Source organism: Trichogramma pretiosum, unplaced genomic scaffold (assembly GCF_000599845.2).
Source record: "Trichogramma pretiosum strain Unisexual culture from Peru unplaced genomic scaffold, Tpre_2.0 scaffold143, whole genome shotgun sequence".
NCBI classification, from domain to species: Eukaryota; Metazoa; Arthropoda; class Insecta; order Hymenoptera; family Trichogrammatidae; genus Trichogramma; species Trichogramma pretiosum.
Genome location: NW_019640832.1, coordinates 133 through 26217, shown reverse-complemented (window position 1 = coordinate 26217; position 26085 = coordinate 133). Strand labels below are relative to the sequence as shown.

General features: G+C 41.9%; 1 protein-coding gene across 1 annotated transcript in view; it reads left to right on the top strand.

Moving 5' to 3' along the window:
• The window catches only part of LOC106651161 (phorbol ester/diacylglycerol-binding protein unc-13-like), a gene marked incomplete at its 3' end in the record, with an annotated part of 166158 nt that extends 140345 nt beyond the window's left edge, over window positions 1–25813 (top strand). Inside the window, exons 9-10 of the mRNA XM_023463425.1 lie at window positions 5184–6590; window positions 25749–25813. Of these exons, the coding sequence (XP_023319193.1) occupies window positions 5184–6590; window positions 25749–25813 (1472 nt within the window). The remainder of the gene's footprint in view (window positions 1–5183; window positions 6591–25748) is intronic.
• Between the last annotated feature and the right edge of the window lie 272 nt (window positions 25814–26085).

The following is a 26085-nucleotide window of genomic DNA, read 5'->3' as shown; positions in this document are numbered from 1 at the left end:
ATTATCATGAAAGTAGTTTGGAGTACGAATCAGCGAGTGAGTCAAAAACAGAAGACGACAGTTCTAGTACCATGTCGAACGAGAACATAAAAATTGAATTTTGTCTCGGGAAAGATGAATGAGAAACGTTTGTTGAATGCATTGAGTTTCTATTCATCGCTAAAGATATAAAAGAAGACACCAAGAAAGCAGCAACACTACTTACACGCCTGGAAGAGGACGCTTTCAAACTAGTACGACAATTAGTAGCCCGCTAAGGTGTCGGAAAAAACGTATGTCGAAATTACCAAGTCAATGACTGGCCATCTAAATCCAAAACCATCGGAAATAATGGAACGGTGTACTTTCAATCAGGCCAGGCAAAATGAAGAAGAATCGATTGAAGAATTCGCGGCCAGATTAAAAAAGTTAGCACTCCATTGCAATTTCCGAATCTGAAAGCCTTGCTGCGGGACCCATTCGTCTTCGGGTTTAAAGATTAAGACACGAAAATCGAGCTTTTCAAAAACGGAAACATTGAGTTTGATGCAGCGTACAAAGAAGCGCACGCACGAGAAATCGCGTGTAAAAATGCAACGGAAGTTTTTATAACTTTTAAACCTACGGAACATACAAAAGAAGTGTTTGCTTTATAAGATAAGCAATACAAGCATCCAAAATCCGAAAGAAACTACGTGCAGCCGCCACCATCGTCATGAGGTCAGTGTTATTGTTGCGGAAGAGCGAATCACCTAGCAAACGACTGCCATTTCAAGGATTATATCTGCAGGAGATGCCACAAGAAAGGTCATCTGCAATATGTATTGAAAGGCAGCAGCGGCAACAAAAAGCGAATCCAACTGCTCGAAGACGACGACGAGTCAACAAACGAAGATAAATCGCATGAACTAGAATTTTTTCCGCTTAATATATGCGATTACGATAGCGATAAGGTAAATTTCATAAATAAAATAAACGCGAAACCACTGTTCCTCGACGTTATTATTGTTGGTACAGGGATACTTATGGAAATAGATTCAGGCACTTATGCGACAATTTTATCGGAAAAAACGTTCAAGAATCAATTCCAAAATAAATCACTGTTAAAAACCGAAGTAAGCTAAAAAGTATATGATGAACGAGCGTTAAAGCCACTAGGCAAACTCGTAAAGACGGTGAAATATAAAGAAAAGACGCGTAAATTGGAATGCTACGTGCTGCCGGGAGCGGGACCGCCGCTAATTGGTAGACAGTGGCTCTCGGAACTCGGGCTATGGCCTTTCAAAATTGACGAAACAGATAGCACGCACAGAAACGTAAAAAAAATAGGTGTAGACAGTATCAGAAAGAATTTAACTGATAAATTTAAAGATTTATTCGGAGATTCAAGGGGGCTTTATAATTAAAGCAAAGTTAAAATTCATTTAAAGCACGACGTGAGACCAATAGCCAGGAAATGCAGACATGTGCCACACGCACTAAGACCATTAGTAGAAGCAGAAATAGAACGATTGGTATAACTTGGACATTTAGAACCCGTAGAAATAAACAGATGGGAAACTCCTATAGTACCAATTTTCAAAAACAACGGTAATATTCGTATATGCGGGGACTTAAAAATCACCATAAACTCGTTAGTAATAATCGATAAGTATCCTTTGCCATTAATCGACGATATATTTAAAAAATTGCAAGGCGGCATTTCTTTCATTGGGAAAAAGAAAAAGAAGCATAACTGATTGTATCATCGCCTAATCACATTATTTATTTATCTTTATCATTGGCGACTTCCAGCATCATTGATGAGGTAATCTGGCACTTAAAACATAATCAATGAAGTGTCAAAAATGGATGAAAAAGAAGGAACAGTGAGTTTAATAATATAAAAGTTTTATTTCAATCTTTTGCATCAATACTTATAGTAAAGTATTTTAATTTTAGCTCAAATTGGTTCGCTCTTTGAGACTTGCATATTATACCAATTGAGCTACAGTGTTTATTTTTTGAATAACTGTTTAAAAACTTGAAAAAGACAAAGTAACAATGCTGTTAAGTCAGTTGGAATTGACTGTTTTGAGCCTGATACCATGATAGGCTATTATATGGTATTTATTATCGTTAAATAATTTTCAAATCTTGAGCATCCGTAAAAGTATTGTTAAAAGGCCCATTGGATCAAACTAACTATATGGGGGATCATCATCATGTACTAGGAGATCATAAAAAAATTTTCAGGGCATTCGGTGACCCGGACTTGGAGAGCTCTCCTTGTAAGTCAAAAGTAAATGCAATGATTAATACGCCTCAACCAACAAATAAAAAAGATCCAGCATTGTTTTTAGGTCTCGTAAATTTCTATGCGCGATTTTTAAATAATAGATCCGAGAAAATGAAGCTGATTTATGACGCACTAAGCGAGAATGAATTCGTGTGGAATGACAAGCGCCAAAAATCATTTGAATGGGTGAAAAATGAACTGATTTCTCCAAGAGTGCTAGCGCACTACGATCCAAGCGAAAAGATATTGTTAGCTTGCGACGCAACCACCTACGAATTGTCAGCGATTCTCTCGCATAAGTATAAAGACGGAAGCGAAAAACCAATAGCGTACGCATCTAAGAAAATTTTAAAAAAGGAAATGAATCGCACCATATTAGACAAAGAAGCTATGGCCATCGTGTTTGGCTTTAAAAGATTTTACCAGTTCATCAATCGATAATATTACGTACTGACAATAAGCCGTTGCAGTTGATTTTGGGCCCAAGAAGAGGTATTCCTCTAACGGCTGAAAACCGATTGCAACGGTTGGCGTACTATCTATCTGGTTTTCGTCACAAAATCGAGCACATTCCGTCAAAAGCGAGCGCAAATTGTGATGCACTTTCGCGACTTCCAGTGGAAGATGTCACGCAATTAAATGAAGCAAACTTCAACTATGTGCATTTTTTCGACAATAATAGCTCTTTTGATAGTAAAATGTTAGCTGTGGAGATAAAAAAAGACGACGCACTAAAAAAAATAATCAGTTATGTAATGAATGACTGGCTGGCAGCAAACGAGTTGTCAGATGAGGAAAAAAAATATTATAACGAAAAACTGGAATACACAGTTGAAAAAGGATGCTTACTTTGGGGCTTACGGGCAGTCATTCCAAATGCAATGAGAAAATCGATCCTGCGAGAATTGCACATTACACATTTAGGAATAGTAAAAATTAAAATGTTCGCGCGCTCGTATGTTTGGTGACCAAATATAGACGACGACAAAGTAAAAATAGTAAAAGTAAAAACGCCGCTTACAACATGGCCCTGGCCTGATAAAACGTGGAGCCGACTTCACTGCGATTTCGCAGGTCCATTTTACGGTAAAATGTACTTAATTATAGTAGACGCTAATCCCAAATGGCCGGAAATATTAGATTTTAAGTCTGACACGAGAGCATGCAAACTGGTAAGTGCATTCCAGGATTTGTTCGCGCGGTTCGGATTGCCACTGCACTGTGTGAAAGGCGGCGGTCCACAGTTCAGAAGTAAAGAATTCCACGAATTTTCAGAAAAGAACGGAGTTCGACACTCGCTCTCACCCACGCACTATCCCGCCACAAACAGCGCAGCGAAAAATTTTGTGCAAACATTTAAAGATAAGGTGTCAAAGATTGTAAAAGGGGGAGAGAAGGTAGATACAGCTGTAAGCATGTTCTTGTGGGATTGTCGTAGTATCGAGCACGCGACGACTAGACGAACGCCAGCATTCTTAATGCACAAGCGCGAGCTTCGGACTCGTTTCGACTTATTAAAACCTTGCGTTATCGATACAGTGATGATCAACCAAAAAGCTCAAATACAAGCTAGACCGAGTAGCAGACAGCTCGAGCTAAATACGAACGATAGAGTCATGATCGATAATTATAGCGTGAAAAACGCATCAAAGGCAAAATTGTAAAACAAACGGCGCCGTCTACGTATCTGGTCAAAGATGAAGACAACGCATTGTACAAAAGACATGCAAATCAAATTATGAAAGTCCAAAACTTTGGCTAAACTTTGTAAAAGAGGAAAAATTGTGATGTATCGATATAGCGACGAGCACTCGCTGCGCATGCACAGTGATGCTGCGATATGAGCACCGAGCTCATCGATGTACGCGACATTGCGTAACCAGCCGGCTAAGAGTGTGGCCGAGTGCGTAGCTGGTCTTGTGTTTACATGCACTTATATGTGTAACTTATATTCTAATATATTCTAAATAAACTTTATCTTATATACTATATCTATACGTAATTTGCCTGCTTCAAATACATCGCAATTCTTTTATTAACTTCTAATAAAATTATTGATTCACGAAAAGTAAGTACTTCACAATTAATTTACCTCTTCTTTTCCACAACCTATTCTGTCATTAGTAATGACTCCTCACCTTAACTCTGATAATTTTATTCAGCTAACAATAGCGCTAGTCGCTGTAGGTATAGAATAATCATCTCCTCATCGGCTGACTTTATTCAGCAGTAATAGGCTCATTGCGAAAGCACGGAATAATTATCTCCTTAGCTAATTATCCCTGTACGTATTTCTATGTCTTTTTTCCAATACTAGCTTAAGTGTGTATTGGAGAGGCCAATAGTTATTGGGCAGTGCCTAGACCTGAGGGTAAAGAGGTTTCACTTTCATCGTTACAAGTGTAAAAATCTGCACACCAGATATTAAATTTCTTTTAAATAAATGACCTATGCCTTTAATGCATATACCTCAAGTCACTATGCCAATCGAAAAAAGTATTTTATTTCTTGTAATTTTCAAGCAATTTCAAAAGCAGAAGTTGAAAAATCACTACCTCAAACCTAAAATATTGTGCAACTTTTTAGCTATACTTATTTTTTATTGAATCCACGAGTTTTATAAATTCATCCTTTCTTTTGACATTCACACAGGTGAAAAAATTACAATTTTTTACAATTTTTTCTTATTTTTACCTTCAAATGACCTTGAAAAATAGTCGGCCTAGGAAATCAGACATTAGGTTTGGATTCAACGATCCAAAAAAAAATTAAGTCTACTAGGTCTGATTTCTGGACATGAACAAACTTTTTTATGTGGCTGCGTAATTGAACTAAACTTTTACTGCTTCCAATAAAATCAAATTCAAAATATATTGATAAATAGTACTGAAATGCATCCTTTTATACTTATTTTTTTTTCTTACAGCAATCAGTTTGAAGATGAGAAGAAAAAAAAGTTACCTGATTTGCCAGTATCCTCAAATCATAATTTAAATCCGGAATTACATCAGTTTTCGAAACCACCATTATTCGATAATTTTAGTAATTATAATTATTATAATGAAGATTTTCTTACGAATGAAAATGAAATGTTTGATAATAAAATAAATTCATACAGTGATGTAAATAACACATCTTTCCTGCAGATGAATGATCAAACAATAACGCATAATGAAGCCAGTATTTTAAATAAATACGACGATAATTCCTACGAAAATACTTACAACGTTGTGAACAATCAAATAACATCTGTTTATGATCAAGAATTCCAAGGAGAGTATGGTACTGATCCAACTCATGAAAATGAAAGTTATTTAGAAAATGAATTATACATCAATTCTCTCAGTAAGGAAAATGTTATCTCTTACAGTAATCACGAAGAAAATTCAAAAATGAATGAAGTAGAGAATGAACATTTGATAAATTATCAAAATTCAAACACTTCGAATAAAGATGAAAATGACTTAAATTTTTATAATAATAAAAACTTGGATCATATAAACCATTTTAAAGATTCAGAAGCTTCTAGTGATACTATTTTTATAATCAATACACAAAAGAAGCAGGAAAGCGTTTTATTATCAGATTGTAGTGATGCCAATTTTTGGAGTAAGAGTGACGAGGCTGAGTATTTAGAAGAATCGTCACATTCGGAAATGAATAACATACAAGAAGATATTAAAATCCCATCTCAGTCTAGGAAATCTGCTGACTCTATTTTACCAGATCAATCATTTGTTTCCGATGAAACTCCATTCATAGCTTATGAGTATGAATGTTCAAGCAGTAATCAAAATTTTAAAAGCTCTAGTGGTGTGAAAAACTTTGAAGAGCTCCATAGGTTTAATAATAGTGAAGCCTACATATCGGAGTCAACGGAAAAGTCAGAAAATTCTAAAATCGAAGCAGTCTGTGATAAATCTTCATCCGAGAAAAAGAATGCAATGGCTCATGAAAACCAGGAAAATATCAATGCAAAACAATTAGACTATCCAATGATTCCAGAAAATGTCTGCGATGTTGAATCAGATTCAACTGAAAAACTTGAAAGTAGCGTTCTTGATTTTTCATTATCAAATCAAACGGATTCATACGTATCATTATTAAGAGAGGAGCTAGATCATCAAGATATTAGTAAAGTTTCTAATTATCCAGATAATGTAATTGGTAATATCCGAGGAGAAAAAAATATTAATGTTCCTCAACCTCTTTCAAGAGTAGAAAGTTTTAAAAGGGGTCATTTCAAAAGCCAAAAATCTGATGAAAATTCAGAATTTATTACTGAAGATACTGAAGCTAATAAATATGATATAACAGATGATGATTTTGAAAGGTAATATACTTATAATTGAAATTAAATCTCTCGCATTTATCTTGATTATGTTTTTAGTTTCTATATTTAATTTTTTAACACTTTATTTTTGACTTAAAAATATAAATAGGCTATTTATAGGGTAACGAGGCTTTCAAATAATGGAAAAAGCTGTTTTAAAAATTTCTCATAATGCTTTATACATGATAATTATGATGTAACGGTGGGATCAGGTGGTGGCTTATAATGATAAGTCGTAAAAGTTCAGTAACAAAAGTGGGGCCTACAGCGGCGCGCTCGTCTGCTCCGCGGCTCGATCAGCCGATCGAGCAGCAGACGAGTGTTCGTGCGGCAACACACGTGGTCGTCACAATGATTATAATGATAAAATATAATTTCTGAAAATAAAAAGAACTAAAAGAAAGTTTTTATGTGCAATGAAACTAAAGGAAGCCAGACAACCTGCTCTTGCATAACTCGTCCTGTATCATCTCAATCCCGACAACTCACCCTGGTGTCATCTTGACCCTAAAATTAGTCCTTAAACTTAAAAAAGAACCTTAAACTTTTATTTTTATGTTTTCCGTATCAGTATAATCTGTGGTAGTATTTCCCCTACTCTCAACTTTTATCCTGTCTCTCTTCTCTATCACTTTCATTTTCTAATTTTGGAGCGAGGAGCACGTGTCACGCTACGAATGGCAAGTATGGAGTGATAAAAGAAAAAATCCCTGACGAAAACGTGGTCTCACGCGGTCTCACGCAGTCTCACGGCCAACTTCATATCATCCATTTTATTGATTAATAAGGCTAAATGTGTATACGTTAAGATACTAAATGTATGTGTTTTGAACAATGTACATGTTTATCAAGATACTCGCAATCATCCTGGGTAGCACGGTCAGGGCATCAAGTCGATCTTGAAACTTGAAGATGACTTACTCCACGAAATTACGGTTTTCACGCGAAAATATTTCTCTAGAATAGCCGCTTGGAGCATAAGGTTGTTATCCGGAATCGATAACAACTTTTTGCAGGAAGTAGCGATTTTGCCGAGGAAATATCACCCCGTGTAACCCGCTTGGCGCACTAGGTCAAAATCCGGGCTCGGCGATGACATTCTCCGGGAAGTCGCGAAGTTTTCGGACAAATATCGTCTCGGGTAGCCAACTCGATGCACTAGGTCGAGATCCAAACTCGGCAATGACTTTCTCCTTGAAGTTGCGATGTTACCGCGAGACTATTATTCCGGGCGGCTCGCTCGACACACTAGATTGGAATACGGACTCGACGATGACTTTCTTCGGAAAGTCGTGATGTTCTAGCACCAATATCATCATAAGCATACTAATATTAAATTACGAATAACCTGAAATCCCATCAATTATTTTTTTTTAAAAAACATGTATGAGCAAGTATGTCCGTCTCATTCTCATATTTTTTGTTAAGTTATGTTTCTAAACTATTCAATTGGTAATCTCAAATCGTAAATGAGAATCAATTTCTTAGCTATGATATTATTGAAATCAAATAAATTCCGTCAAGTATTGAACAAACTGACAATTTTTTGGTTTTAGCTTACTGAAATGTTACAATAGAATAATTCAAAACCGTGGTAATACTTTTTTCAAAAGTTTAAATAGGGGCAAGTATGACAGTATAATCCTTTTATTTGAGTCTAAATGTAAAGTCTTTTTTTCTTTCACATGGTCACAACTCCTAACCGAAATTCACCATTGATTAATAACTTAGCTATGATAGTAATGAAATCAAAAAAATTAAGACAATTAATCACGCAGATGTAATATTTTTATTTCGTAAACGATAACGACAATGCAAAGTTTGTGATGGATTAACTCAATAAAATAATTAATGAATATGATTGTTAAAATTCGTTGTAGCAACTATTCAATTTACAATCACATGCAGTGATAAGTGACATAATAATCCTATGCGATCATTCAAAGTTAACAGTGTTATATAAAAAATCAGACTCATTTATATACTGGATCTACCCTAGCTTTATTAAGGGGGGAAAGGTGCCTAAAACCTCAAAAAAAAAATTTTTTTTATTGACTTTTCTGATAGGATTTTTTCTCAGCTTTTAAGTGCCGTAATCGGAATTTAAAAATTTCAACTGTACCGTGATGTACAGCCTATTTAGTACCGATACTTTTACGATTATTTAGAAAAAATGATTGAAACAACTAAAAGGTATATCGTTGTCATTCTCTCATGAATCTCGAGACATCTATTGATACTCGTTTTATTCTTTGGTTAGAGTATATCTAGCAGAAATTTGTTTGTTTACATGGCTATATGTGTACAGTAACGCCACCACTCGCCACCACTCGTGGGTTTCGGCATATTTTCTGTCTCTTTCTGTTTCGTGCGCGAGCCCAGATCAAATGTCAATAACAGTCTGCTGACTGCTTCTTGATTTTCCAATGGCTAAAAATTACATTTTTTTGAAAGAGAAAAAAATACATGTACAGTGAAGTTATTTCTTTGCAACTCGACATAGTGTTACATAATAAAGCTATGAAGATGTTTCAATAGCTTTTTATGAAAATGTGACACTTTTAGCAGTACAAATTCAAGAAATACAGCAGTACATATGTAAATTGACATATATACATCAGTCTATATGTATGTCACTGTACTTTTTTTTTCTACTCCACCCCATTCGGACACTCACCGCCGTTAGGCATTGCTTCGGTGAGGCCGGTGTTAGTTGAGCATTTCTGCTACTTCTGTTAGTCGTTGTGTTCCATACATCCCCCATCCGTCCCATAGTAATATGCGACGATTAGGGGTTCAGGGACTTATCTTTTTTCTGCTTGGTGAACCTCCGATCCTGCACGATGCCATCATCTATTGTCATATCCCCTTTTTCAGAGCCGTCTACTGCGTGGTCACACATTGCTGGCATCTCCTCCTGAGTTGGACATCTTTTTTTAGAACTCGCTGTCAAGTGCCATCTTGTGAGTGTGGTTCTCGCTTCTGCCGCCGATGGCAAGTGCCCAATTTGCTCTGTCGGCTACATCTTGTGAGTGTGGTTCTCGTTTCCGGCGCTACCCTGTGAGTCTCCGTGAGTTTTTGATACTCCTCCTTTTCTGTTGTCGTCTTGCGAGTGTGGTTCTCGCTTCAGGCGCCATCATGCGTGCTGGTGGAGCCTAGGCCCCCGCATCTGGCGCCCTCTTGTGAGTGTGTTCTCGCTTCTGACTTCATCATGGGAGTGTTGTGCTTCATCTATTGCCAGCCTTGTGAGTCCTCGCCTCGGGCTCCTACTTATGGTTATCCTATCGCTTCCAGCTCGCACTGTACTTTATGTATGTGTTTATGACTATATCATGTATATTATTGTATGTTGCATGTGATGAACAAGATTAGTGATAATTGATCAATTTTGAGTGATTTTATTTCCAATTATAGATCCAGTGATTAATGTTTTATGAAAGTTAGTGAATAGGTAGAAGACTGGGTTCAAGTTCTAATGTGAGATTGTGCATATTTGTGTGAAAAGTTGATTTGGACATAATCAACTTAGTGTAATGTATGTAAACACACGAGGTAGCCTAAGATTAGCGACGAGCCAGGCGAGTCAGTTATCTCGCAGACTTGGAGCAAGCTACTGCCTCGAGTGAGCCTCTTTCACTACATATTCAATAAACTTTGATTACTTATACTCTAGTGCTTTGTGTGGTCATTTCTCATTTCACCTACTATTACCTAATATTACAGTGGCGACGAGGATATACTTATAAAAAATAAAGACGAAAAACCCACGGGGGTGCTAGTGCTAAATAATTACAGTGACTCATGAGTGAAGCCGATAAAAAACCAAAAGATACAAAAGTCGGTTGGGTGTACAGGTTGAGTAAAGACCAGGTAATCGAGCAGTTACTGGCCCGAGAACAAGAGGTTAGTAAAAACGCCAAGCTAGACGAGCTAAGGAAAGCACTAGTGAAAGTGTTGCGAGAAACCGAAGAAGAAAAGGAAATTGAATCCAGTGAGAGTGCAAGCACGAGCAGCGACAAAAACACGGAAATGGCGACCTCAGAGGGCACAAAGTTGGAATTTGTGCTCGGCAAGGATGACTGGGAAATTTTCATCGACAGGCTGGAAATTTTATTCACAGCGAAGGACACAAAGGACGAAAAAAAAGCGGCCGTGATGCTCACAAGGTTTGACGAAGACGCATTCAAGTTGGTCAAAAATCTTTGCGCGCCAATAAAACCGGCGGATAAGAAATACGACGAGTTAAAGCAGTTGATGCAAGACCACCTTGCCCCAGCACCATCGGAAGTGATGGAGCGCTGCAACTTTAATCAAGCTCGCCAAGGTATCCAAGAGAGCGTATCCGAATTCGCAGCGCGACTGAAAAAGTTATCCCTGCACTGCAACTTTACGGACCTATCAATCTCATGCAGAGATCGATTTGTGTGTGGCATAAGGGACCAAGAAACGCGGATTGCATTGTTCAAAACGGAAAAACTTACGTTTGATCAGGCGTTAAAAGAGGCACAGGCACGTGAAAAGGCAGTGGAAAATGCTCGAAACTCAAGCAAAGCTTGGGACCCAAAATCAAATACGCAGGCAGAAGTGTACAAAATTCTCGCTAACGAAGAAAAACAAAGTTACGACAAAAGAAATCACAGATAAATAGCAAGCAAGGCGAATTCAAGTGCTACAGATGTAATCGAAACAATCACAAGGCATCCAAGTGCCGATTCAAAAACGTAAAGTGCAACGAATGTGGCAAGCAAGGTCATATCCAAGCAGCATGCCGAAGCAAGCCAGTAAACTACATCGGAGAACAGAGCCAAGCAGAGGACGCAACATCGTGCCAGTACAGCAGCGAAGACGAAACGACAACAACCAGCAGCGCGCCAGGGTCATCAAAGCATCTATACTACCACAAGGACTTCTTCGCGATACGAGCGGAGAGTAAGAAGACAAACGCGACCGAAAGAGCAGATCCCGAATTCCTTGACATAAAGCTTAACGATAAGCTGATCGCGATGGAAATAGACACGGGCACGTATTACTCGGTTATCTCCGAAAATTTTAAAGAGCGATATTTCCCGAATCACCGAAAGGAGACTACTAACGCGATACTGCGTCGATATGACGAGCGCGTATTTAAAATTTCGGGAGAGCTACGTAACATCGCGGTGACATTGTTCAACGAGACGCGACAATTAAGCTGTTATGTAATGTCTGGCACTGGTCCACCGCTTATAGGACGCCAGTGGCTTATGGCTTTAGAATGCTGGCCGTTAAGTAGATTGCTAAACAAGATGAACGATAACAAAATATTAAAAATGAACGAAAGTAACATTCAAGAGTATATTACTAATAAATTCAAATTACTTTTCGAGTCATCTCCGGGATTATACAACAAAAGCAAAGTAAAAATATACTTGCGCGACGATGCTAAACCGATAGCGTTAAAAGCAAGGCACGTACCAAACGCTCTCAAGCCGCGAGTAGAAGAAGAAATAAACAGACTTATCGGATTAGGGCATTTAGAACCTGTAGAATCAAGCGAGTGGGCTACACCGATTGTACCTATAGTAAAGAGCAACGAAAAAATCCGAATCTGCGGAGATTTCAAGTTAACAATAAATCCGCACATGATAATTAATAATTACCCGTTTCATCAGATCGATGATATTTTCATGACGCTTCAAGGGGGTGAGTGGTTTTCGCAATTAGATTTATCACACGCGTACATGCAATTCGGAGTCGAAGAAAAGTGTCGCAAACTTTTAACGATTACAACGCACGTAGGATTACTGCAGTACACAAAAATGGGAGAGGGAGTAGCATCGTGTCCGGGGATATTCCAGCAAAAAATAGACGAATGTGTGCCCGAAGTGATAGCATACTTGGACAATATTTGCGTAACGGGTCGTAGTAACACGGAGCACATTGAGAGACTAGAGCAAGTATGCAAGCGATTAACCAACTGCAACTTGCGGTTGAATAAAGAAAAAACGGAACTAATGAAAAACAAAATTGAGGTGTTAGGTTTTGTTATTGACCGAAACGGGCTGCACAAGTCAAAAAAAAAAAATAAGAGCAATGGTCGAAGCACCAAGGCCGACAACGAATGAGGAAATGTTGTTATTTCTAGGGTTGATAAATTTTTATTCTCGTTTTTTAAAAGATCGAGCAGTGAATCTACAAGCGTTATACGAATGCGCAAATAATAAAGTATTTACGTGGAACGAGGAATGCGAAAAAGCATTCAAATGGGTCAAATTAGAACTCGCATCGCCCCGTGTATTAGCGCACTACGACGCAAGTAAACAAGTCGTCCTAGCTTGCGACGCATCGGCATACGGCTTATCGGCAGTGCTTTCGCACATGTACGAGAATGGCTCCGAACGACCTATTGCATACGCGTCCAAAAAAATTCCAAAAAAAGAGCTAAACCGAGCAATAACACAGGCACACAAAAAAAAATGCTCAGTTCCAGAGACCGGACCCAGTAGACTTTATGTTTTTTGGGTCGCTGAATCCGAATCCGTCGTCGGTTTTTCGCCATCAGATCGATTTAAGGTCATTTAAAGGTCATTTAAAGGTCAAATCATGAAAAATAGGTTTAAAAATCTGAAACTATCCCTATATAGGTTTTTGAGGATGCTGAATTCAAATCTGAAGTCAGATGACCTCTACGACCTTGCCTTTAAGGTCATTTGAAGGTCAAACTTAGAAAATTCGATATAAAAATCCGAAAAATATATTTTTTATGTTTTGGGGGTCGCTGAATTCAAATTCAGGGTCATTTTGACTTAATAATGATATCTACAGGTCATTTAAAGGTCATTTGAAGGTCAAATCATGAAAAAAAGGTTAAAAAATTGGAAAAACTCCTGTATGGGTTTTCGAGGACGCTGAATTTAAATCTAAAGTCAGATGACCTCTACGATCTTATCTTCAAGGTCATTTAAAGGTCAAACTTAGAGATTTCAATATAAGAATGCAAAAAATATCACATTTATGTTTGAAGGGTCGCTGAAATTGAAACGAAGTTCATTTTCACTATACTGAGTTATTTTAAGCTTATTTCAAGATTAAGTTAATGAAAAGAGGGCAAAACTTGATGAAACATTGTTAATTTTGCATGCCTTTTTACCTTTTTCTTATGTAACGCACCTTTTTTTCTTCAAACGATCGGCGTAAAGGTTGCCGTTTGCGTTTAATTCCTTTATGTTGGCTCTCTCTCTTCAACATCCAGCAGTAATCAGCCATCATTGCAACATCCCATATACCTTGATATATCGCTGCTCCATATGTTTAATGTCTTGATGGAATCGTTCTCCATGCTCGTCGCTGAAATCCCCACAGTTTTTCGGGAACTCATCTGAACGGTTATGCAAGAAATGCAGTTTGTAAGACATATTACATTTAATTTCACTGAAATTGTTTATCATTGTTGATATTAAAACTTTGTAATCATCACTTCTGCGATTACCTAGAAAATTTTCCACAACATTTTTGAAGCTACCCCATGCAGCTTTCTGAATCTCAGTCATCTTAGTTGGAAAACTGTCATCTTTCAGCAATTTTTTTATTTCTGGTCCATCGAATATTTCTTCTTTTAATTTGGCATCAGATTTATAGGAGAATTTAGATTCTAAATATTTGTAACATTCATCGCTCACACTCTAAGCTTTTACAAATTGTTTCATAATGCCCAATTTGATATGTAAAGGAGGTAGTAAAACTCATGGGGTAGCTTTTTCGGTTTTTTATATCGAATTTTCTAAGTTTGACCGTCAAATGAGCTTGAAGGTAAGGTTGTAGAGGTCATCTGACTTCAGATTTGAATTCAGCATTCTCAAAAACCTACATAGGAATAGTTTCAGATTTTTAAACCTATTTTTCATAATTTGACTTTTAAATGACCTTCAAATGACCATAAATTGATCTGATGGCGAAAAACCGACGACGGATTCGGATTCAGAAACCCCAAAAACGTAAAGTCTACTGGGTCCGGTTTCTGGAACTGAGCATTTTTTTTATTTTGTGTGTCTGTGTTATCACTAATCTTGTTCATCACATGTAACATACAATAATATATGAGCGCGTCCAGCATAAGTCGGCCACCCCGCGCGATTACGGCATTTTTGGCCGAAAGTGTCGTATGTTTAGCTCGCTTGGAAACGTTTACCAAGGGTCAGAAAAAAAATCCAAACCCATGATCGATAGATTTTTTCCTCCTCTTTCTAGTGGTGTAACTCAAAAAATTCTTAAAAATTGATTTTGAGGTTAAAACTCGACTTGAATGTTTAAGTCGAATTATCCAAAAAATGTATCCTCCGATTTCAATTTAAACCGCACCAATCGAAAGAGGAGGCAAAAATCTATCGAAAACGATGTTTTCCAGGATGGAGAAATGATAAGAAGTATTAAAGATATCGAGATGAATAGCGCGGGACGGCGCGCGCGGACCTGTTTTTCGTGCGCCAGCGGCGGCACACGCGCGGCGCCGTGTCTTTGTCTGTTTTCCCGCGTACTGTGCTGTCGGTGTGAGCTCTGCGCGCTGGTGTGTGTGCTTGCCTCGCACTGTGGTGCGAACACCGAAGGCGTGTGTGACTCGCGGCATGGCAACAGCCGTGAACGACGGGCTGCAGGGCCGGCAGGGGCAGACGCCGGTCAAGAAGCCCGGCGTGCCGAACTTGAAGGAGCGTGACCCGCTCCCGTTGCCGCGGAGGCCCCCGCATACAATGGTGGAGGCGATTACACAGAGAATAATCGTCGCTCCTCTGCATTGCAAGGAGAAGGACGCCGAGCTCCCGTCTCCCGCGGAATTGGGGACCGGGACCCTGGAGGACATGCTGGAGCGGATGGACGGCCTTATACAGGGACTTGGCCAGTTCGTAAGAGGCAAGTCCAATCTCCACAAGGAGGTAATCAGCTACCAGCTGAGCCTTGATATGGCCTTCGCAGCGCTGAGGAGGTCATTGGATGGCCAAGTCGCCCTCCCGCAGCAGACAAGGCGGTCTGCACTTCCCCCCTGTTCTCGGGCAGTGCGATGAACAAGCGACCTGCGGACTCGTCACCGGAGATGCGAGTACCGCCAAAGCGTAGCGCAGGCGCCTCAGGCCCTTCACGGATGGATGAGAACAACCACGTCGCCGAGGACGGCGGCAACTATGTCCTTGTGGACCATCGACGTCGTCAACGGCGCAAGCCACAGCCCCCGATGTCAACAAACGATGATGCCGTCCGCCAAGCTCCGAAGCCGCGTCCACCGCGTCACCGGGTTCACCATCGTCCGGACGCGATCATCATCAAGGCAAGCGACCCGTCTACGTACGCCGATATCCTGAAGAAGCTCAAAGGAGAGCAGGCGCTGCAGCAGACTGTCGGCAGCAGCGTAAATAACATCAGACGCAGCGCCGCGGGTGCCTTGGTGCTGCAATTGAAGAAAGGCGTGCATAACGCCTCCGACCTCGGTGAAGAGCTTGGTAAGGTGCTTGGCGCCGCGGCGACAGCCAGTGCCCTGCAGCACACGTCCATGATCGAGATCAAGGACTTGGACGAGTGCGTCACCAAGGAGGAGGTCACCATGGCGCTGGACACTGCTGGGCGTTCCGGTGTCCAAACGCGACCCCGTGAAGTCCCTGCGGAGGGCATACTCGGGAACGCAGGTGGCTGTGGTCGCGCTACCGGACGACCTGGCGGCCACAGCGCTGAAGCTGGGCCACATAAGGATCGGCTGGGTGAACTGTCGCATCCGTGGTCGAGAGGAGGCCGCGCGCTGCTACCGCTGCTGGAGTCCTGGCCATATGGCCGCTCGCTGCAAGGGGCCCGACCGTACGGAGCTCTGCTATCGATGCGGCCAAACGGGCCATCAAGCCAAGGACTGCAAAGGCCAACCAGCGTGCGTTCTCTGCCAGGAGCGAGGAGCTGAAGACCACCGTCATGCGTCCACAAGCTCGAGCTACCCTCTGTCACGGAAGGTCACCCAAACCCGCCGATGATGAGAGTCCTCCAGCTCAACCTCAATCACTGCGAGGCTGCCCAGGACCTGCTCTGCGATACCATCAGCAAGCTGTGCATCGATGTGGCCATCCTGTGTGAGCAATACAAGAACCTTGCTCCACCCAACACATGGCTCGCCGATGCCGACGGCCAAGCAGCTATCTGGGTGCAAGGAGGAATCCCGGTTCAGGAGCGCCCGGCGAGAGTGTATCCCTACTTCTCGTGGGCCCGAATCGGCGGAATCTTCTTTTTCAGCGTCTACGCTCCGCCAAGACTCTCTGGGACTGAATTTTCCGCCTCCTCGCAAACATCACCGAGGAGGCCCGTGGCAAGAGGCCCCTTGTCATCGCAGGGGACTTCAACGCATGGTCAACGGAGTGGGGATGCAGGGCGACTAGACCGCGGGCACCCATCCTGCTGGACTCGCTCGTCCTCCTCGATGCGGTGCTGCTCAACACCGGCGACGTGCCGACTTTTAATGGCCGACAGGGCAGCTCGGTCGTCGACCTGACGTTCGTTAGCGAGTCACTTGCGCCTCGCGTGTTATCATGGACGGTGAGTGGGTGGTACACATACAGCGACCACCAGGCCATCGTCTTCGAGATCGAGGACGCCGGGACTTCGACCAGGCCCTCGACGCGCCAGAGCTGCAGGTGGAACGCCCGTACACTCGATGCGGACCGTTTCTCCGCCGTCGTGTCCGGCGCTTCGGTCGCTCCGGGGACCGCGGAGGAGATGGCGTCGAGCCTCATGGACGTCATCACCGGCGCATGTGATGCCTCCATGACCAGGGCAAACTCACGCCGCCGCCGCGAGCCGGTGTACTGGTGGACGGCGAAGATCGCTGATCTGCGACGCTCTTACCTGAGGGCCCGTAGACTATTCCAGAGATCGCGTGGCCGGGAGGACGAAGATGCCCTCAGCGCGAACTACGCCTCCGCGAGGCGTCTACTGCGCGTGGCGATCAAGACCAGCAAGCGCCGGTGCTGGAGACAGCTTTGCGACGAGGTCGACAGCGACATATGGGGCAAACCGTACAGGATTGCCATGGCGCGTCTGCGATGCCCGCAGACCACGCAGCCTAGCTCCCCTCTCCTGGTGCGCGGCGCGGTGGCGGCTCTGTTTCCGCGAGTGCCGAGCGGGCCCGCCCTGCAGCTGCCGCGTCGGGCGGGAGAGCTGGTCCCGGCCGTCACCTTGGAGGAGCTCAAGGCTGCTCAGTCGAGGATCAAGGAACGCTCGGCGCCCGGCCCGGATGGCGTGCCCAACATGGCGCTCAAGCTCGCTATTGCCGCGCGTCCCGACGTCTTCCTGCGGGTCTACACGACATGCCTGGAGACCGGCGTCTTCCCGTCTAGCTGGAAGCGCCAAAGACTCGTCCTGCTCCCAAAGCCAGGAAAACCTCCCGACGAGCCGTCCTCGTATCGTCCGCAGTGTATGTTAGACACGGCGGGCAAGATTCTCGAGAGAATCATATGCGACCGGCTGGAGGCGTTCACAGAGAGACCCGGAGGCCTCTCGGAGCGACAGTACGGCTTTCGGAAGGGGCGATCAACGATAGATGCCATCGAGGACGTCATTTCCACCGCCCGTGAGGCCATCGCTGGCAGAAGATGGTACCGCGGCACCAAGAAGTACTGCGCCGTGGTGACACTCGACGTGAGGAATGCGTTCAATTCGGCTCGGTGGGACAACATTCACGCCGCTCTACGCCGTTTGCTCGTACCCGATTACTTGCTGAGAATAATTTCCAACTACTTCTCGGCAAGAGTGCTCGACTTCACCACGGACGAAGGTCCGGAGTCCTATGAAGTCACAGCAGGTGTCCCACAAGGGTCAGTTTTGGTCCCGATCCTGTGGAACGTCATGTATGATGCGATCCTGCGTCTCAACTTTGATGGCGATGTTCGTATCGTCGGCTTCGCGGACGACATCGCGGTGGTGGCTGTCGCCAAGCACCTATGGCAGATCGAATACGATCTGAACGCTGCGATCGCACGTGTGCGAGACACGCTCCAAGCTCTCAGCCTACAAACGGCTGACCACAAGACGGAAGCTCTGCTCATCACGAGTAGGAAAAAAGAGGAAACCATCACCATCACGGTAGGCGACCACAGCATAAAGGACGAGGAACGCTTGGCAACGCTAAGCAAGTGGCAGGAAGCATGGGACCGGTCGATGAAGGCCCGATGGACGCATCGACTGATCCCACATATCGGAGTGTGGATCGAGAGGAGGCACGGAGAGCTGAACTACCACCTCACGCAGCTCTTGACCGGGCATGGCTTCTTTAAACACCATAGCCGCCGCTACGACCTCAATCAAAGCGCGCAATGCCCGGTCTGCCCCTCATCCATCGAGAACGCGGAGCACGTATTCTACCAGTGCCCGAGGTTTAGCGAAGAAAGAGAGAGACTACACTCCCTGCTCCACGAGGTCATGACGCCGGAAAACACTACCAGGCTCATGCTCGCGAGCGAGCCGAACTGGCTCGCGGTTGCTTCATTTGCCTACTCAGTCCTAACAAGACTGAGAGACGAAGAAGCAGATAGAAGGTGATGACCGGACGATGCGGCTAGAAGAAGACGCCATCTCAACCAAGCCTTCACGAAGCGCATAACGCCAACCCCTCCATCCCCGTGAAGTAATGCCTAACGGCGGTTTCCGCGGGGAAGGAACAAAGGGGAAATTGATGTGGATGTATCTACGTATTCTATGTACCCTAACTCAATATTTTATACTCTCATTGCTATTGTTACATTTTCCTAATGTAAACTTCTACCTTCTTTTTCTGCTAAATAAAACATATTAATACATCCAAAAAAAAAAAGTACAGTGACATACATATACACTGATGTATATATGTCAATTTACATATCGTTGCCCCAGCGCAGGAAGGTATCTATTTCCAAGCTGTAGCAAGAAGGATACTTACTCGCGCGCAGAGGCAAAAAGGTATCTAATTCGAGCGAGAAGCAAAAAAGTAGCTTATTCAAACGAAGTGGCAAGAAAGTTTTGACGCGCTAAATTTAGGTTGGCAACGCAGACGTAAATGATAAAATTTTGTTTCAACATTCAACATTCAACATTTAATTCAAAGCTATGTAAAGCCGATTACTTCTACTTTCCTTTCATAACATACAAAGTTCTCCATAAGTGGCCAATTGAATCGAAATCACGGTACAAAACAAAATCTTATCATTTACGGCTCCGCTGCCAACTTAAATTCAGCGCGTCAAAATTTTCTTGCCACTTCGTTTGAATAAGCTACTTTTTTGCTTCTCGCTCGAATTAGATACCTTTTTGCCGCTGCGCTCGAGTTAGATACCTTTTTGCCTCTGCACGCGAGTAAGTATCCTTCTTGCTACAGAATTGGAATAGATACCTTCCTGCGCTGGGGCGAAGATATGTACTTCTATATTTCTTGAAGTAGAACTGCTAAAAATGTCACATTTTTATAACAAGCTATTGAAACTTCTTCATAGCTTTATTATGAAACACTATGTTGAGTTGCAAAGATATAATTGCACTCTACATATACTTTTTTCACTTTAAAAAAAATGTAATTTTTAGCCATTGGAAAATCAAGAAGCAGTCAGCGGACTGTTGTTTACATTTGATCAGGGCTCGTGCACGAAACAGAGAGAGATAGAAGATATGCCGAAACCCACGTGCTGCGAGTGGTGGCGTTACTGTACACCTATAGCCATGTAAACAAACAAATTTCTGCTAGATTTACTCTAACCAAAGAATAAAACGAGTATCAATAGATGGTGCTACCGACTTATGAAAGTCTCGAGATTCATGAGAGAATTGCAACGATACATCTTTGAATCGTTTCATTCATTTTTTCTAAATAATCGTAAAAGTATCGGTACTAAATAGGCTGTACATCACGGTACAGTTAAAGTTTTAAAATTCCGATCACGGCACTTGAAAGCCGAGGAAAAATCCTATCAAAAAAGTCAATAAAAAAAAAATTTTTTTTTTATTGACTTTTAGGGGCCTTTCCCCCCTTAAGGGTGGTTGAATTCGAATTCATGGTCATTTTGACTAAATTTAGACATCTAAAGGTGATTTAAAAGTCATTTGAAGGTCAAATCATTAAAGACAGCTTTAAAAATGTGAAAAAACTTCCATATGGGTTTTGAGGATGCTGAATTCAAAGCTAAAGTCAGATGACCTTTACAATCTTACCTTCAAGGTCATTTGAAGATCAAACTTAGATAATTCAATATAAGAATGCAAAAAATATCACATTTATGTTTTGAGGGTCGCTGAATTTGAAACAAAGCTCCTTTTCACTATACTGAGTTATTTTAAGCTCACTCCAAGATAAAATCTGATTGATTCAGTCTTTTGATTGAGTAACCGGTAAAAAGTCAAGATCAAGGTCATTTCAAGTTTAAGTTAAGATGATGCCGAAACCCCGATTTTGACCAATCGAGCATCAAAAATGTAAATATAAAAAACTTTTTTACTAGACCGATTTTCAAAAAACGGCTTCCTGGAGCCCTCCGCATTGATTCTGTGAACAACTGTACTAAATTTCATGTTTATTTGGAGTCGTGGATCATTTTCACTTCAGAGATAGTTGTGCTTCTTAAGTCTTGATCTTTCGAAGGACTACGCTGAATTGTGAGACTGGTTTTTCTTTATAAGTACAGTTGGGCACATATGTCCTTGCAAAGTCGGTAACCCGTCTGGTCGGGCCTGGAAAAAGGTTAAATAGTCGGTAACCCGAATTGTGAGACTGGTTTTTCTTTATAAGTACAGTTGGGCACATGTCCTTGCAAAGTGTGAGTGTGATGTGAGCCGATTTCCACTCTTGAAACGATTTTCTACAGTTGTTAGATGTTCTTGCAGGTATGTTGAAGCAGTAATCGGATTTGCGTGATTGCTTAGTAGAGCAGTATCACTCGCATATGACGGGGTTACCGACTATTTAACCTTTTGACAAATCAACCCGACAATTCATCCGGGACATTTCAACCCGAAGACAATTCATCCTATGACAATTCATCCGGACGACAAATCATCCCGAAAAAAAAAATTGTGAATAAGTATAAAGAAATGTTGGATACAAAAATTGTGCAAGTAGAGAACACGATTTATTATGTTATCTTAACACGACAAAAGAAATAACAATTGAACAAGTCGAACTTAGAACAAACATGCCATCATAAATAACAAAAAAATTAACACCTTTTTTTATTTGAACTGAAAAACACACTGACTATTACGCTGGCTTAAAACAAATTTCAACACCATATTTAACGACGTTAATACACAGACACACAGGACAAGACTGAGCGGCATAAGTAAATAAGCTGCTCGAAGTGAGCTGAAATCACACATAATATAATGTTGATACTCACACACACATACACCTTCTGGTATATAATCTGCTCGGGAGTGAGCTGAGAACACCCAATATCACGTATAGTCACTCACAAATGCTAAAATCGAAGGAACGGGAGAAAAATGATATAAAATAAAAGTATATTTTTATTGAGGATGAATAGTCGCCCAGGATGTTTTGTCGCGGTTGAATAGTCGCCCAGGTTGAATTGTCGCGGTTGAGTTGTCGCGGATGAGCTGTCGCAAGATGAATTGTCAAAGGGTGAGTTGTCCTGATCCCGACCAGACAGTGCGCTCGTGCGGGACATTTTTTAATGTATCGCAACTGTTCTAACTCGCCGTGGCTGGCGCAAATATGACTGAAAAAATATTGCGCATATGCATTCCGATAGATTTTTTGTCTGTTCTTTCCAATGGTAGTATCAGTTTTTTGAAAAAAGTTAGTTTTCATGGAGAAAGTTGACTTCAAAGTTAACTCAATTTGGCGGCAAGTATGTCCCCTAAAAACTGATCGGCATATGTGGCTGTTGTAGTTATTGAAGATGGTATATCAGAAGTGTACAATAAGTATAAAGTAGGGCCAAGTATACTGCCCTAAAGAACTCCAGCAAGGATGTCGTAGAGTTTGCTAACTTCGTTATCAATAATAATAATAATAATAATAATAATAATAATAATAATAATACAAAAATCAGAAAGTGTTTAAAGCTCACTCCAACTGTATAGTTATTTTAAAAGTTTTTATGTAGTTTTTCACTTTTGTTTTCACTGCACTATTACTTGTTAGGTTGTTGAAGGAACTTGAAAGTAGATGAAAATACTTAGCGGCTTGGTATTTGTAGCTTCTCTGACCAATAGTAGGCCTCTGTCTGGAAATTGTTAAAATCTTGAATCTTTTATTGACCCGCTTATTGATATATTCATAACTATGCTGATGGGACTGCTTTACTATAGCTTTTATTACGAAAGCTTGCCTCAAGTTGGGTGGTTTTACAGGGTCAGAATCATTCATTTGGAATATTTTCAGTATTTTCGTTTGTCGTCCTTGTAGTGTTCGTAATGCATTCTCGTAGACTCCTTCCCAACCAATAATGCCATAAATGACCACACTATGGAATAATCCATAATAAATCTGCAGCAGTTTACTTCAAGAAAGTACATGTTGTAGCCGGAAGAAAACGTATAACAGATTGTGACGGTCGACTCCCCGTGTCCACCGTACACAAGGCGTTCTCGCTGCCTGGCCGACTTTGTCGGTATCCGACGCGCCAGACAAGCGACAGCTTGTCGTCGGCCAGAGTCCGGCTAGCTCGATAAGGGTCGGGAAAAACGCGTGAAATACTACCTCTGGGTCGTGAGTACGACTCTCCTCCTGGAGGGGACGTCGACAGGTATGGAGCGGGGCCTCCGGTGACTGCAACACTGCACCTATAAAAACACCTGTAAACGAGAAAGTTCGCGAGAGAGAGAGGAAGGGAAAACGACGGGTCTTGTAAATAATACAACGGTGAATTTCAATTAAAACAAACGCTCTTTTATTGAAATTATTCTAATACTCATTCACACACAGCCGAAGCTGTCGCACACTCAATCACACCTGGTCGCGGACGCGAGCTGCGTTGCCGTTTGGAGGGTCGCGCGAGCGCGGTAATACCGAAAACCTACTCACGATATTCCTCGTTCTTGGGGCTCGCGACCACACGGGTGGACTCCGCGTTGCCGGGGTCCTAGGAGATGCTGCTGTCTTCCTCACGGTCGTCTGTTGGCCACAGACGTAAGCAGGGACGGGCCGGAAGGTTGAATTACGTCGCGTGGTTGTCGACTCTTGGTGCGCCGCACGTCTCGCCAGCACACACGCTCGAGCACGTGGCCACCAACTCCTCTCTTTCGCCAACACACACCAAAACCAACCTGCACTCACAACTCAACAGCACACTGCACTACTCCTCACACACGCTCTATTCCAATTCTCCACACAAAACTACTCAACAAACAATACAAAAAGGCTCGCAAAAATACTCGGCTCTGCTTGGCTCAACGGTCGGAATACAAGTGTCGCGATCGTCTGCTAATTGGCACGCACGGGCCGCGAGGGTCTTCGTGTCGCCTTGTGTCTCTCGTGTCTGTAGCAGCTCCGACTTCGCTGCGCGGGCTAGGCGAACGTAAACACAGCGATGTTTACGTTCGCGCGCCTCTGCGGTCGCGAGTCGGGCTCTACTTTCGCTCCTTGTACGCGCGTATACCTGCAAAAATACCACGCAATTATTATTGGCGTCGCCGACCTTATCAATTATTCAACCCTCGCAGCCGACGCGACGACGTTTGCAGTGGCACAACGTCACAAGATATTTTGTTCTATTTACAATTCTATCAACATGTCCGGCCCATCTCATGCAACAATCAAAGGCCACACCCAGGTACTTGGCACTTTCAACTTTCTTCATTGTAACATTGTTTACTAGGACCTCAATATTTACCAGCAATGAATCGCTGCCATTACCAAAAGTCACATACACTGATTTTTGAATGTAGAGTGTAAAGTGATTCTCGTACATCCACGTGTACACTATTTCAAGTAATGATATCATCCTTTGTTCCACTTCGAGCCACGTAACACCATCGACGACTGCAGCAGTATCATTTGCATACGCAGTAAAATTTGATAGAAGCACTAGAATTTTTTTGTTGTCTCCTGTTACATAATCATAAATTCCCTTATGTTTAGTTTTATACAATAAGCCTTAGGGCCCATTTTAAAAATCATTTTTTAATTTATTGAAATATCTTTGGGATTTTCCAACTCGTACCGGGGGCGTCTTAAGCGAAAAATTGCAATAATTGCTTAATTGAAAAAATGCACAAGTATAAGAATTAGTAAAAAAGTATGTCTGAATTTCTTCAGAATTGTTGAAACCTGCTATCACCTATTTTCAAAGGCCCAAATTTGACGCGTTTTTACGTTATTCTTAAGAATTTCAATGACCTATAAAATAGGTGATAGTAGGTATCACAAAATTTTAAAAAAATTTGGACCTATTCTTTGGCTGATTCTAAGACTTGTACATTTTGCAATTTTTCGTTTAAGACGTTCTATTACGAAAATCCTAAACATTTTTTAATGGTACCTAAGGCCCATTGGATTAAACTTAACGTAGAGGACTTCATTATTAGGTACCAAGAAACCAGAAAAAAAAATGTCAGGACATTTGGTGACCCGCATCTTATGTGATCTCCTTGTGAGTCGTTATTTTGGATTTTAATGTAATACTCGTTACCTGCTATTTCACGTAATTTTTTTTTGTAAAGGGTTTACGTTTTGAACGCCGCTTATAAATATCGGTGGTGGTTTACTTTTTTTGTCGGCGGGATTACTCTCTGTCATCATCTCTCCATCTTTATTCTATACCTCTTCATCTTCGTTTCGTTCGTCTTCTGAATTTTTGCTCTCCAGAGGCGAGAACGAGTTTTCCATTGGTACTGAGTTCGAGAGCCAGTAGCCAAATGTCATCTGTCTCTAGATCGGGAAGATCCTGTTTTCTGGAATGTTTCTGAATCTTTTTCGGGTTTGAGTTACCCAGTTCGAGGGTGATTTGGCATCATCGCGGGCAGTGAATTTGAAAGCCCACTTTGCCCACCATTTCGGCTTTATTTTTATGAGTAAATATTTCATCATTAAATGTTTACTTATTAACACCCTCTATTAACTTATTAACGTCTTATTAACTTATTAACACTTATTAACGTCTGTTCTACTCAATGTTAAAACGTACACTAAACATTTAGACATACATTTTCTAAAATAAAATATTAATTCTATAGGTATAATCCTGATTCGAATGAAGTTGTCACTTTAGAAGATGATTTCTACTCTAGTAATCGAAGAGGTGAGTCATTTTAATAACAACAATATTAAATAATTCGAATTCAAAGTAATAGTGTGACGGAGCACAAGCCGTGAGTAAGCGAGTCGAGCACTCGCCGAAAATGCGTCGCGCCGAGACTGCCGCACGCGAGTATGTATGAGTGAGTGCGTGTGTGTCTCCCTTCTCTCGCGCGTTTTCAGGTAGATGATAAGGAGTGGCCCGTCGGACTGATGATGTGAAGCCAGGAGCGTGGCCCAGTATCAACACGTGCGAGAAGGACAGAAAAGAGCCGA